The sequence below is a fragment of the Denticeps clupeoides genome, chromosome 1, assembly GCF_900700375.1.
Source record: "Denticeps clupeoides chromosome 1, fDenClu1.1, whole genome shotgun sequence".
Lineage (NCBI taxonomy): Eukaryota > Metazoa > Chordata > Actinopteri > Clupeiformes > Denticipitidae > Denticeps > Denticeps clupeoides.
Genome location: NC_041707.1, coordinates 7,591,227 through 7,605,014, shown reverse-complemented (window position 1 = coordinate 7,605,014; position 13,788 = coordinate 7,591,227). Strand labels below are relative to the sequence as shown.

Genomic DNA, 13,788 nt, shown 5'->3' with positions numbered 1-13,788 from the left:
CGTAAGAAACAATGGAGAAATGGTGCGTGGTATCTGCGTGGTTTCTTTTATTTTATTTTATTTTGCGTGGTGCGTGAACACTCGGCATTGCCAAAATAAGCTCCATTAATTAAAAATCCGCAATACCGACATGCGTATGATGGCAACAGCTCAACATCAAACAAAAAGAAACAGAATGTGTGCATGCATAAACTACATTTATGGACAGTGATCCACAAGCCTGAATTTTACAGCTTGCTGGATATTTTAAGACAGAGGTCATGATTGTAGGAGCGTTCCTATTGGTCAGTCATGACCTTTGACTTAAAGCGTCCAGCTAAACTGTCATGTGGAGTGACCATCCCCCCAATATAAAATGTTAAAATATTTGTTAACATAGACAATTAAATATTTTTATGACACTGGACGTAACCATTCAATCAATCTTACCCCGTAAAATATATTCCAGGAGCAACATTCAAACATTTCTACCATACTTCACTGTTTAGAAGCATTCACGTAAAACCCACATGCAGAAATGTTCAGGTTCAGAATGCAGGACGTGCTCCCATTGTGCTTCAACCAGCCGGATTTACTTCATAGTTTTTCCCAAGAAAGAAAGCGCCGGGAATGTTCTCTGGTTTCTGAGCCTGCGCCTTTCCACTCCTACTAATGGCGGAGCAACCAACATGGCAAGGTGAACTGCTGTGCGTGAGTTTTACGGTTCTGAGCAGAATCCATTCCCACAGACGAGCGACGAATGCATAAATAATACAATTACAATCAGTCAAGTCTTTAAATATCCATATCTCGTCATATCATATTAGTGTGTTATTCTAACCATAAATAAAGCGAGAAATTAATCCCAGTGCATGTAATAATGTTGGTTTTACACCGAGAACAGTAAAGTCCGAGAATAGCCAGGTTTCCGTCCTGCTGTTGAGGTTGCGCAGTGTTATTTTTCGGTTTCATTAGCTCCGTTCGCAGCCTACATCAAGCTGCCTCTAGCGAGGATTTTTACGTTTGCTTTAGCTAATCTACAAACTTCACAAGGGTGGCCGGGCAGCACTTTATAACTAGGCCCAGGTTATGAGATTAGCTGTGCATGAAAACCCTTGACCGGTGGCCTTTATACTGCATTTTCTACTCTGCAGATCTTGCAGTACATTTATTCGCTGATTATTTGTTGCATTTACCATTTTTACATAACCAATCCATTTCTATGGAAGTTTACTGTATGGCTATGACTAGGAACGATCTGACTCGGTATAATAAAATTATGCAATCTGCTAGTCCATAATAATTACAAAAAAAAAAAAAAATTTAAATGGCGCGCCATAAATGTGAAACCAGACGGATGGAAACGTAGCTGCTCTCTCTAGCTGACGTGCAGGAAGCTCCTGCCATCGAGTGGTCGAGCGCTTTAGCAGTCCTTGCTCTATGCGTCTGCTTTGCTCCTTGTTAGCACACCGAAGCTGCGCTGGGAGGCGCAGCAGCCTTGCAGCTGAGTGCGGTCCGGTGCGGAGAAGGGACCCACGCCGGTTCAGGCAAATTTCTTCTTTGTGGCAGTGAAGCGCTCCATGTACTGTTGGGGGAAACAAAGATCACCTCAGTGTCAACAAAAAAAACAGGGGCCTTGCACAGAATTCATCCTAAACCACGTGAGGGGGAAAAAAATTAATATACTTATCTGTGTTTGTAGGGATAAATAAAAGAAATGATCTACTGGTGTGTGTGTGTGTGTGTGTGTGTGTGTGTATATATATATATATATATATATATATATATTAATGCAGCCTGTAGGCCACAAGAGGGAGAAGTAAACATCATGTTATTGTATTTTCCTGCTAAATTACTACTACTACTTTGTCAGTACCCAATGTGTTCTGTCCACCACACACGTGGCCCCACGGGCCACATCCCTTGATCACTTTATATAGAGCTCCTATTATGACCACAAACTACAGATCCCATAATGCAGTGTGCACCTTGGTGACTGACTGAGCGGCCGACGCACAACGCTTTGGTGACACTGAAGCATGAAAAGTTTTGTTTGTGTTATCAGTTCTTCATATCGCCGGGCCCTATTATTAGATCTATGTAAAGTTTCGATGGGTTTCGATAAAGTTTCGATTGACACCCCTGGTCTACCATTTGAGTTCTGCACAGTCTCAAAATATCATGTTCCTCTTTGGTTTGATTCACCATTCTGCCACCATATGTGTCCAGCGTGCTTACCTTGTCATATCCCTCGAGGTCGCTCATCTTTTTCACCTCAAAAAGGTTGCCCTCCACAGTGACCAAGGACACCTGGGAGTTGGAAAGGATGGACAGAGGGATGGATGAGAGCTCCAGACAATTCTCCTCCAGCCTCACCACCTTCAGCCTCGGGCATCGTGAGATATCTCCGGACACCGCTGTAATCTGAGCCCCAAAACCAGCATGAAGAGAACAATGAGATCAGCACAGACCTGCGAGGATTTGCATATGTATGCTGACTTAATATTAATACACACCACCCTGCTATGAGAAGGACTGCACGGGTGCAGTGACATTTTCTATTAAAATGAAATCCGATATTTACATTTACAGCATTTATCAGACGCCCTTATCCAGAGCGACTTACAATCGGTAGTTACAGGGACAGTCCCCCTGGAGAAATTTAGGGTTAAGTGTCCTGCTCAGGGACACAATGGTAGTAAGTGGGATTTGAACCTGGGTCTTCTGGTTCATAGGCGATCAACGCCAGGCATGTTCTACCTCCACTCACCTGGTTCTGATTGAGGTTGATTTCAATGACTTGCAGTTCGGCCACCTCTGCAGGCACAGCCTGAATGTGGTTCTTGGAAAGGTCCAGCAGATCCAGTTGGCGCAGTGAGCCCAGGCCACCGGGGAACTGGCGGAACTGGTTCCCTGAAAGGCAGAGCGTGCGCAGGGCTTTCAGCTGGCCAATCGAGGGTGGCAACGTCTGCAGCTGGTTGCCATTCAGGTATAGGGTCTCCAGCTTCTTCAGTTTGCCAATGTCATTTGGGAGAGAAGCTGTGCATGAAAAAAGGGGGATTAGTGGAAAAATAAACAGGAAAATATTCTGGTGGAATCAGTCCTCGTTCTTTTGCACTTACTGAGTTTGTTAGAGTTGATGGTGAGACTCTTAAGGTGTAAAAAGCTTCCTATGAATGGTGGCAACACTTCTATCTTGTTGTTGGACAGGTCCACGGTCCGCAGGTTCCCACTTAGCCTCTGCAACTCCTCAGGAAACTGCATTAAAAATTAAAGACAAACCTGATCACGCCCATACTATTTTATATATTATTTATTGCAGCTGCACCACTTTGTCTTCTGTGTATCATGTCTGTGCATTATGTTCTGTCTGCGAGAGAGGGGTTTAAGTAAGAATTTCATTGTGCTCTGTACACTGTACTTTGTACATATGACAATAAACTCGCAGCACAGCACACGATGACACAACGAAATGTGTCCTCTGCTTTTAACCATCACCCTTCTTGAGCAGCGGGCAGCCATGACAGGGAGCAGTGTGTGGGGACGGTGCCTCGCTCAGTGGCACCTTGGCGGGTCGGGATTCGAACTGGCAACCTTCTGATTACGGGGCCGCTTCCTTGATAGGGCGACTTATTCGCCCTGTGTCAGCAACCTGGCCGCTGAAATGAAAGGAAATATCGGAATATGTCCATTTACCCACCTCAGGCAAACCCTTTCCAGTCAGCTGAAAGACGCCGGTCTTCTGCGAGGTCTCCAGATGTGCTTTAAGTGCGCTGTTCCCCATTTATCACGCAGTTCAGGAGACAGTGGCACCACGATGATTATGCAGCACAATATTTACCTGATGACGATTGAACGTAGTAACACCAGCTCTAGCACAATCAGATCACATTTATGGCAATCTGGCCCTTCTGAACCGGTAATAAGATGTTAGCAGACACTCAATGAAAATGAACATTGGATAATAGTCTAGTAGTTAAGACATAAACATATATCTATAATAACAGCCAAGCATAGTAAAAAAGCTACTTTTTAAACTGGAATCTGAACAAGCATCCAGTTTGATAGCTGCAGAAACACGCATATAAATAAGATCTGTTTCCCTCTTCGCCCCGCGGTGAAAATCGTCCTCAGAGAGCTAGCCAGCTAGCGGGTCGAAACGTAAACACTGTGACATTTCACTTTCCTCGTATGCAACCGAACGTCTCAAAGGCAGCGCACGGAGGTTATCTGACGATGCAGGCCACTCGGCGAGTTAGAAAGAACACTCTTACTTACTTCTGGCAGCTAGTTCAGCTGGTAAACTAACCACGGGCGTCACTGGGTTAGGCAGCCAACAAGCTAGCTCGAATGCTAGCTGGGAAATTAAGCAAATTGCGGTGACCTCGCCCGATCTCCACTAACCGCGATTGTAACACAACAACAATAAAAAAAGCATCTGAATCAATAACTTTCTAGACAGTCTTAACAGTTCGGCCGTCGGTGGGTATGGGGGGTGTTGGGGATGAGCCGTCGTCCCGCTCCTGGCCGCCAGGCGGCGGTAGCGCCACACGTAAAATTAAAACAAAAAAAACCATAGAAGGAGCGACGGCGGGAGACCCGATCAAGGAACAACACCTACTGTTGGAAAACACTGCGCATGTAAACGTGTAATGTCTTTTATATATATATTTTTATATTTGGCCACATCACTTCTTTAGATAGTTCAGTTCCATTGTTTCGGATTTCAGATCGCGGCCGACGTCGCCACCGCCTCCTCGACATGAACTTGTGGGAGGCCGGTCCCTACGCGGTCACGCCGGCCGCGAAGATCCTGGCCAGGTGTGTCAGCTCCGGCGCCGTGGATCAGGTGAGGTCTGCGTGGAGAAGCCCCATGCCGCATTTTTCTTTTTTTTTTTTTGTACCGCCGCCGCCCCCTCACGGCGCGTCTCACGCCTCCGCAGGAGCACCTCGATTCTCTGCCGAGAGACTCCCGAGTCTTCTCCTCTCGCCTTGACGACGCTGTGACGCTGTCCGGAACCAGGCGTGAGATCCAGCAGGTGCGTAAGCCGACGCGGTGCGTGTAGCTTTGTTCTTCCAGCCGATCTGATCCGTTCGGCCGCTTCCTGTTTGTAGAGCAGCCTGCAGCTGGAGTTGCTGAAGTTGGAGCAGGAGTTTGCGGACGTTACTCACAACCATTATTTGAGTAAGCCTCCTCCTTTGGAAAAAAAAAAAAAAAACAGCTAAATTGTCCATATTAAACTCTGAAACCAACACGTCGTTTGAACAGGCCAGAGGTTTGAAGCATTGCAGAAGTTCTGTTCCCATCTTCAAGACGTCCTGCGCGAACAGGCCAGACTGAAACAGAGACTGATGAAGCCTCTCTGTCAGCAGAACCTGCCCATACAGGCTGACCTGCACAGGTAGTCTATTAGTTTAATAACTTGCATGACCTCTGAACTCTCAGGGACTGTGCCGAAAGAGCATGACCCAACCTGAGTAAGAGCGTTCGTTCGCTCTTCTTTTTAGGTATGTGGTGGAGCTCACGGGCATGGCTGTAGAGTTCATCGGGAACTTGGAAGATAAGATGAAGACTGTGCAGTTAATTCCAAACACGGGGGAATCCATGAATAATCTGGTAATGCACTGTTTATAATTAACATCTAAATTATATTGTAAAACTGTAATTTTAGGGGTAATATGATAATGAAAGTTGCCATGTGGTCTTATGAATTTATCCCACTGCTTGATCACCCTCTTTGCACTAGAACACAGCTACGACGCAGCTTCTGGTCCAAGTGATGGAAGTTGAAAAACTCTCCAAGCAAATTCTTCAGTGGCGAGACAAACAGCAGGCCATGAATTCAGATGGCTGTACCTGAAAGCAAGCAGTATGATTTTTTAATAATTGAATTATGACAATATGTTTCTCTCCCAGCAAGCAAATAAAAACTTTCTTTGCACACAATGGGCCCCCAATACTCAATGCTGTTATTTAGGCACAGCTGTGTTTGAGGATGGGCAGGTTCCCAAGAAATAAGACGTGTGTTCTATGAATCTGTGAATGGAGTCATTCACAAAATCACAAAGGTTGTGGACTGTTTGTTTAATTTAATCTTTGTACCCAAGTGCTGGGTGTGCAGTGATCAAGGTCATGTGGACTCAGATTCTGTCTGATACAAAGGCTAGAAACATGAATGAAACCCCAAATGTTTTGCTCTTAAACTTGTGTTTGTTTGTTGAGGTGAACTTTTAAATGTTTGTCACAATTACACAGGGCAACAATTTCATATTTTTATTGGTCATAGACAAACTAGGGTGCTTGTCATTGAAACTTTTTTTTTTTTTTTTTTTGTGGAATATAGGATTGTTCAAATGATGGAATATCTGGTTGTAATAGGGTGTGAAAATGACCCCTTTTTCTACTGATTGATATAAGCTGTTACAAACTGAGCCTAACAAGTGCATGATGGTGATGACAAAAATGTTCATGCAACACAACTTTGCTCTACTTGTCAATTCATAGAGGCTCCTACCACAGTCAGCTGTCCAGTCTTGCTTTTGTTGTAAACCCCTTATAGAGCTCTTAAGTACTCTTCCTATATTCTATATTTTAAAAAAAAAAAAGTTGAGTCGTTGCGAACGGTATCTACAGATCAGGTCATTGTGAACCAAACGAGGGATTTCATTGATGGATATTTATGTAAGTACCTCTGGATAAGACCACCTGCCAAATGCATTAAATACAAACTTACAATGTAAAATGGGTGGATAAGGATGTTGGTGGTGATGCCATATGGCAGCTCTTAGTTCCAGACCCCTTAAATGTATATACATACAAAAAACAGCAGATACAGTTTCCCCTCTTCATTAAAACATGTTTAATGCAGAATATAACAGTCATCGCCATTTGGGAAAGCACTAGAACAATAATTAACCTCTTGATTCAGCAAAAGAATGATTGGTGTGTAATATTTTAGTGGAATTTAGAAGTGAACAGGAAGTGGCTTCTTTCCCCTCTGTAGATTTGGTGTCATTATCATTTGGTTTTCAATTGATTAAAAGATAATTCATCAAATATTTTTATTTCTACACAATCATTTTTATATCACACACTGTGCCTTCCACAGGGATATGTTAATGCTTGAAATAATTTACTAATTTACTAGTACACCAGGATTAAAGTTAAAGTTAATTATAAGGAAAGGATATCAGTAAATTAGGCAGCATTGTGTCATAATGTAATTAATTTAATTTAAAGGTCCTTGGCCAGTGCACGTTTCACTTAATCCTTGCTTGCAAATCAGCCCATCAGTGAAATTAACCACATGCATTAAAACACATTTAAAAAAAACAGTTTTGTTGGCGTGTTTAACTACACATTTCTCTCAGTTTATAACATATGGCATTAATTTGGACCAAAGGTAGGGGAAAAACTTTCCCCATCATGCTAACATATCTCAAAGTGCTCTACCTCCCTCTTAATATCATCTTTAAGTGCGAGGCCTTAGCCGCACAGACATTACAATCAGAACAACAACTAGTCCTGAATAGAGTAGTTGCATGTTGTCATGGCACTTGATTTCTAAAAGACTTTGCTTGAGTTAATCTTTTTTTTTTTTTTCGGAAGTGGGGGCTTTCATCCAAGTGCCTCGACGAGAAATGGTCCTGAAATGGCGTAGGCTGCTGCTTGGGCTTCGATGCACAGGGTGGCCGCATGCGGAATTGTTTTGATGCCATCTTTATTCGTGTTCATTCAAACGAGTAGAGAAAAAAGACATCCGACCCTTGTTTAGTTTCACATCGGTGTGGATGAGCCCTTATCGGTTAGTGAATAACGATGATTCAGCCCTTTGATTTATCCTCGCCTGCATCTACTGACCGAAGGAATCTTATCTACTGACGTCTGGGCTAGTTAGTTTATTCTGTTAACTGATATCTGAGAGACACTGATATCTGAGTCGCATTTCGAGCAGCATAAAATCTCACCGAAGATCAGACTATAGTGAAGTTTCTAGGCAACAGGACCCTCTGCGGACGTAGTACCGCCGAACAGCGCTGGCGTTGCTGCAGCTCTCGGGTCGGTGGACGATGAGCACCGGGAAGAAGCGAGCGTCTTGGTAGGTGGGCGGGCTCTCGTTCAGTTCCATTTGACTGGCGTAGGAGCAACAGCGCTCCGTCAACGTGCTGCTGCGGCTCCGCCACAAGGCCACGGTGCGGCGCGAGCCGTGCATCCTGCACAGCGAGAACCGCGAGGTGTCCAGCGACAGCCGCGAGTGGAAGGCGTTGCGTGAGAAGATGGAGGAGCAGCTGGAGCTCAGGGCCCCGCCCTCGCCCTGCAGTCGGCAGCAGTGCTCGCAGTCCCGCACCAGCGTGCCGTAGCTCCGCGCCTGGTAGCCGTCCAGCAGGAAGCAGTCGGACGAGAGGCTGCCGGACGCCCCCGCGGTCATCAGCATGGCCTCGGAGTAGCTGGGGACGATCTGCCGGTTGGAGCGAATGTGCCACTCCAGCTCGGTGCTGTCCAGAGTCTCGACCCTCGGCAGGCGGCAGCGGCCTTCGATCGGCGAAGGGCTGTCGTTCGCGTACTCCAGGCCGAAGAGCTTTTCGACTCGATAGTGCACGTAGGCCGTGCGGTACTCGGCCAGCACCCGCAGCGGCCAGGACAGCGTGAGCAGGGCCGCCAGCCAGAAGGCCACCGGGGAGGAGTACCAGGGCGGGCGCTCGGGGTCCGCGTAGGCGACCAGGTGCTCCTTGAAGTCCGCGCTCCTCAGCCGCAGCCCTTCCCTCGCCTCCATGTAGTCGTCCAGCCCCTCCATCTCGGAGAAGAACCGGGCCCGCTGGTTGAGGTAGGCGTTCTCCGGCCCGGCGCCGGCGAAGCTGAAGCACTTGCTGAAGCGGAGCCTGGTGGCCGCGTGGCCCTCGAGGCCCCGCAGGTCCAGCGAGATGTCCCGCACGCCGCAGCGGCCGTAGTCGAACTCGCCCTCCGCCACGTGCGTGTTGACGCGCTCGTGGTAGACCTGCGTGGTGGTGTAGGCGTCGCCGTTCCGGTAGCGCGTGACCTGCCTGGTGCGCCGGACGAAGTGGTAGCTGATGGCCTTCCACCAGACGCAGGGCCTCGCCTGCCGCATGCGCAGCACGCGCTCGTAGACGGCGTCCACGTTGGCCCTGCTCTGGAGCTGGCTGCGCGCGCGGCAGTGCCAGCACTCGGCCAGGTACGCGGCGTACAGCGCCAGCAGGACGGCCAGCGGGATGTAGACGTAGCCGTCCGAGCAGGGGCTGTCCCGGTAGATCATGGAGCGGCCGGCGGCGGCGGGCGAGTCGAAGCTGAGCCTGGTGACGCTGGTGAGCTGGCACCAGGCCACCGCGCCGAGGCAGCCGTACATGAGGAGGGAGAGGAGCAGGCAGCGCCAGTGCGACTCCCGGCACATGGACGCGCTAAGGGACTGTTTCACTGGACGCTGCTGCGGAGACACACAGGAAACAGGGAGAACTCAGGACACGGCCTGTTGGACAACCTTACCGGCGGCTAAGCTGTTGGACAACATCTCCCACCCCATGCAGGACACTGACAGCACTGAGCAGCTCCTTCAGTGGCAGGCTGCTGCACCCACGATGTGGGAAGGGGGCGTTCAGACATAGCATGAAACGAACCAGAGGGTCACCACAGCCACCACCACCGTTACAACTACAGCTTCAGGGATCTTCAAGTGGACCAGTAGCATCATTATGGACCGTAATCTAAACCATGACACTGGACTACATTCTGGACTTCTTATTATATTGTACAAATCATCACCTGCACTGCCCTGCACTGACATCACTTGCATTTACATTTACATTTACATTTACAGCATTTATCAGACGCCCTTATCCAGAGCGACTTACAATCAGTAGTTACAGGGACAGTCTCCCTGGAGCAATTTAGGGTTAAGTGTCTTGCTCAGGGACACAATGGTAGTAAGTGGGATTCGAACCCGGGTCTTCTGGTTCATAGGCGAGTGTGTTACCCACTAGGCTACTACCACCCTACTTGCAGGATCACTCTACCCTGGAAGGGCGTCCCTCTCTGTATCACTCCTTCTCCTAGAGTTTTTTTTGCCCTGGACTTTTTCCTTGTGTGCAGAAGGGTCAAGTGTGGGGCCCATTGAGACATACTGTATGTGATTTTGGGCTGTATAAGAAATAAAGGTTGTTGTTGTTGTCTTTTCTTCCAACCGCTGTCAGACTGTACAACAAGGACCTCGCAGTTGGCCACACATCAAATACACCATGGTAGTTAACCATTGTACATGTGTAGATACCCATTGTACATTGTGTAGAAAAATACATATACATATTTATTTTTTTGCTGCTATTACCTTTGTTCTGTCCACTTTCTGCCGTGACGATGCAATTTCCCACTTGTGGGACTAATTAAGGTTTATCTTATCTTATCTTAAGACTTTTGATGGACAACTTGATTCAAAAAGCCAGTGGTGGGGACTTGTTGACAAGGCCTCCTGTCCAGATTATTGATTGCAGGGAGAAGTAAGCTGTTCATCACCATGTGAGCGGCGGAGAGGAACTCTCATGTCTTCTAAATTGCTTCTGATCAGAGTAACGCTCTGTTACGTGAGCGCTGAACTCACGATGGCGGACGATGTCAGATTGAGACGTAATGAAAGCACACCAGCCAAGAAGCAAGGTTACCGTGAAAGTGATACGCAGCACAGAACATGGCGCACACAACGAAATGTGTCCTTAGTGAGCAGTGTGTGGGGACGGTACCTTGCTCAAGGGGACCTCGGTGGCACCTGGTTACGAGTCCGCTTCCTTACCCGCTAGGCCACCACTGCCCGTTCAGAATGAGAATTGGACCTGTGCAAGAGGGATTCTTGGAGAAGAGCAGGTTGCACCTCAGTTGTTGACCTTAAAGACTAGAAATCCACTTTGTGTTTAATATTCTTTGCGAGTTCAAAAGCTTTCAAGTGGAATAAAGGGGCTCTTTAATGTGAAAATCTGAATCATAATCGTGTTCATTGGCCAAGTATGCGCAAGCACATACAAGGAATTGATGGTGTCAATGTACAAGGATGTGTGTAAGTAAGAGAATATGTTTTTACTGTTTATAAATAAATATGTATACTGAGTATAAATATATGTATGAATGTACATAGGTCTATAAGTGTTTAAAGATGAACAATGTGAGAGTACAATAAATAGGCCAAAAATCTAAATCCTTATACAGAGCGTACATAAAGTGCATTGTGCAAGGTTAGGTGAAAGAGAATGAAAGAGAATGGTGAAACATGTTCAAATTCAGATGGATCCTGTGGTTGGCAGGTATATACGCAAATCTCCTGAGCTTCCGGTACAAACTGACGGCAAAGTGGCTCGAGCCAGCGGGAGCACGGATTCTGCTCTCAGGGTCTGATCAACATTCAGACAGACATTTCCCCTCGGAAAACGCTTAATTCTCTTACTGTGGGCTATTTATAGCAACTGCTGTTCAAATAAAGACATCACAACGTATCTGCAAGGACCTGAAAAGACAACACAGCAGAACTGTGTGTTGCCTGAAATGAAAATGGCTTTAAGAACACGGTGTTGCTCCTTCATGGCACAGTCCTGAGATTCGGCTAAGTGGCCAGTAAAAGGGTTTCGACATATCCAGCCAGTCTAGAAAGTGCAGACATTCGCAGTTCCGCCTGCCAGCAAATTTCTCCTGTTCAGCACAGACTTTTCCCTGAGCTACTCAGTCTCGGCCCCCACGATGGACTCACTGTCCTATTAGTGTGATGGGGTGAAGATTTGTGTGAACATGTTCCCTCTCTTTTCTGTGGTTGGCTTTGTTGGGAAGAACTCAACATGTTGCTAGCTGGTGTTTGAGGTCCTCAAAAAAAAAAAAAGGCGTCCTGGGTCAGAAAAGAGCACCCGGATAGAGCACCCCCACTTTTTTTACCTGCTGTTCTGTTGTGTTGCATGTTGTATTGCTTCTTTTGGTCCCTTCACTGTGTACTATATATATGGATGGGATGACAATAAAGCTTTACTTGCTTACAGAGGTCCTTTTTATTGGCACTGCCATGTCACACCTCACTCACCGCAAAGCAGATATTTGATGCAGCCGCGGGTGCCAGTATTTGGGTGATTCAGAGTAAGGTCATGCACCACACTGGCTTCACGACAAAAGAACGAGCCGACTCAGACAATATATATAAAGGGAAGTTCGACCCTGGCTCCAGCAGACGGATGACCAGAATAGCTGTGACATCCGGGTTCAGTTCAGGGTCAACAGCACTACACTGATGAGAAATAAGCTTTTAGCTGTTTTTTTTTTTTTTAAATGCATCATTGATTTAATAAGCATTTTATATACATATTTGACCTCCATACCTATTAAAGATGAATAAATAATAAACATTTACACTTATGGCATTTAGCAGATGCCTTTATCCAGAGCAACTTACAATCAATAGTTACAGTGTTAAAGAAGAAAGTGATTGTCATTGTGATACACACATTGTGTATCACTGTGTGTCATTGTGATACATTGTGATACCTCATTTTAAGGGTTTGAACCTGTGAGTTTGTGCTCGTTTGGTTCATAGACGAGATTGTTACCCACTAGGTAACTACCACAACGTTTTAGTAACTTGTCATAAATGCATAATACATTTACAGCATTTATCAGACGCTCTTATCCAGAGCGAATTCTAATCAGGGTTTACAGGGACAGTCCCCCCCTGGAGACACTCAGGGTGTCTTGCTCAGGGCCACAATGGTAGTAAAGGGGATTTGAACCCGGGTTCATAGGCCAGTGTGTTACCCACCAGGCTACTACCACCCTTAATAAATTGTTTCACTGGTGTGTGAGTCCAAAACGCCTTCACACGTGTGTGTGTGTGTGTGTGTGTGTGTGTGTGTGTTTGAGTGCACAATGCCTGCCCCTGATTACTTCTGTAATTAAAGTCCGCCATGCGGATTTCTTATAGGCGCATTTCAACACTCGGGTGGTTTATCTTTGCATCAGCTGCAGACGCCGACCTCCCCTGAAACAACTTTACACGAGATCCCCTGACAGGACGGTGTCCACACGTCGGACGGACGCAGCAGGTTGACCGACCAGGTTTTTACATCCATGTGTGTTTGAGCGGCATGCTGCTCGTCGCTCGACCACGCCATGCGGCGCGGTTAAATAACCTGAACCCTGCATCACGTGTGAGCACCTCGCCCTTACCTCCTCTATCGCGTCCAGGCTCGCCGGCGTGGCCGGCCCTGCCACCGGGGTGCTGGCCGCCGTGTCGTCCGCGGTGGTGTCCGTTTCCAGGTCGGGAGACAGCATTCTGCAGCCTGGGCATCTCAGTGTTTGACCAAGCCGAGACCCCGAGTCAGCTCGCTCCCCTTCCAGCACCCCGCCTCCCCCCGAGTGCCGCGCATTGGGGATCCCGCTCAGGGCTCTCCCGGCGCGCCTGGAGCCACTGCGGCCCTGCGCGTTATCAGAGCAAATGCGGCATATTGTGGGTGGTAGTAGCCTAGTGGGTAACACCCAGGTTCAAATCCCACTTACTACCATTGTGTCCCCGAGCAAGACACTTCACTTTAAGTTGTTCCCTGTAACTACTGATTGTAAGTCTCTCTGGGTAAGGGCATCTGATAAATGCTGTAAATGTAAATGTGTTTACAGCGTTTGTGTTAAATCATTTTGTGTTTTTGCAGTTTCAGCCGATTCACATGCCATAACCTCGCCTCATGTGGTCTTTGGGACTCTTTAAAAATACCTGTTATTAAAAACGAAGCCTGCAATTATGCCGTTTTATCCATCGCATAAAAAAATTAAGTGTTTTATGT

The 13,788-nt window shown here is 46.9% G+C and overlaps 3 protein-coding genes across 5 annotated transcripts; 1 reads left to right on the top strand and 2 right to left on the bottom strand.

The window, feature by feature from the left end:
* Positions 1-23: 23 nt before the first annotated feature.
* Positions 24-4,535, bottom strand: LOC114795877 (leucine-rich repeat-containing protein 57-like). Of its 3 annotated transcripts, none has more exons than XM_028989590.1 (6): positions 4,258-4,532; positions 3,680-3,851; positions 3,102-3,237; positions 2,750-3,018; positions 2,218-2,403; positions 24-1,564 (listed from the first exon to the last, which is right to left on the bottom strand). In XM_028989590.1, exons 2-6 carry the CDS (start codon positions 3,761-3,763, stop codon positions 1,523-1,525), a joined length of 717 nt encoding a protein of 238 aa, XP_028845423.1. In that variant the 5' UTR covers positions 3,764-3,851; positions 4,258-4,532; the 3' UTR covers positions 24-1,522. The 3 variants fall into 3 exon arrangements, with proteins under 3 accessions (XP_028845423.1, XP_028845413.1, XP_028845431.1); XM_028989580.1 differs by having other exon boundaries at positions 3,680-3,820; XM_028989598.1 differs by having other exon boundaries at positions 2,218-2,289; positions 3,680-4,535.
* A 19-nt stretch (positions 4,536-4,554) lies between these two features.
* On the top strand, positions 4,555-7,262 carry LOC114795892 (HAUS augmin-like complex subunit 2). The gene is made up of 7 exons (XM_028989611.1): positions 4,555-4,628; positions 4,710-4,828; positions 4,923-5,018; positions 5,095-5,164; positions 5,249-5,381; positions 5,488-5,596; positions 5,727-7,262. Exons 2-7 carry the CDS (start codon positions 4,742-4,744, stop codon positions 5,838-5,840), a joined length of 609 nt encoding a protein of 202 aa, XP_028845444.1. The 5' UTR covers positions 4,555-4,628; positions 4,710-4,741; the 3' UTR covers positions 5,841-7,262.
* On the bottom strand, positions 7,138-13,420 carry LOC114795845 (transmembrane protein 151B-like). Its single transcript, XM_028989533.1, has 2 exons — positions 13,178-13,420; positions 7,138-9,419 (listed from the first exon to the last, which is right to left on the bottom strand). Exons 1-2 carry the CDS (start codon positions 13,280-13,282, stop codon positions 7,959-7,961), a joined length of 1,566 nt encoding a protein of 521 aa, XP_028845366.1. The 5' UTR covers positions 13,283-13,420; the 3' UTR covers positions 7,138-7,958.
* Between the last annotated feature and the right edge of the window lie 368 nt (positions 13,421-13,788).

What these genes read in the sequence shown, in the direction of transcription:
- LOC114795845 (XM_028989533.1), bottom strand. Translation starts at nt 13,282, where the DNA reads ATGCTGTCTCCCGACCTGGAAACGGACACCACCGCGGACGACACGGCG. An exon ending in GCCTGGACGCGATAGAGGAG is followed by an intron (nt 9,420 to 13,177) that starts GTAAGGGCGAGG and finishes GTGTCTCCGCAG; the next exon opens with CAGCGTCCAGTGAAACAGTC.
- LOC114795877 (XM_028989590.1), bottom strand. Translation starts at nt 3,763, where the DNA reads ATGGGGAACAGCGCACTTAAAGCACATCTGGAGACCTCGCAGAAGACC. An exon ending in CTGGAAAGGGTTTGCCTGAG is followed by an intron (nt 3,238 to 3,679) that starts GTGGGTAAATGG and finishes TTTTTAATGCAG; the next exon opens with TTTCCTGAGGAGTTGCAGAG. An exon ending in TCAACCTCAATCAGAACCAG is followed by an intron (nt 2,404 to 2,749) that starts GTGAGTGGAGGT and finishes TTTGGGGCTCAG; the next exon opens with ATTACAGCGGTGTCCGGAGA.
- LOC114795892 (XM_028989611.1), top strand. Translation starts at nt 4,742, where the DNA reads ATGAACTTGTGGGAGGCCGGTCCCTACGCGGTCACGCCGGCCGCGAAG. An exon ending in CCAGGCGTGAGATCCAGCAG is followed by an intron (nt 5,019 to 5,094) that starts GTGCGTAAGCCG and finishes TCCTGTTTGTAG; the next exon opens with AGCAGCCTGCAGCTGGAGTT. An exon ending in ATACAGGCTGACCTGCACAG is followed by an intron (nt 5,382 to 5,487) that starts GTAGTCTATTAG and finishes TCTTCTTTTTAG; the next exon opens with GTATGTGGTGGAGCTCACGG.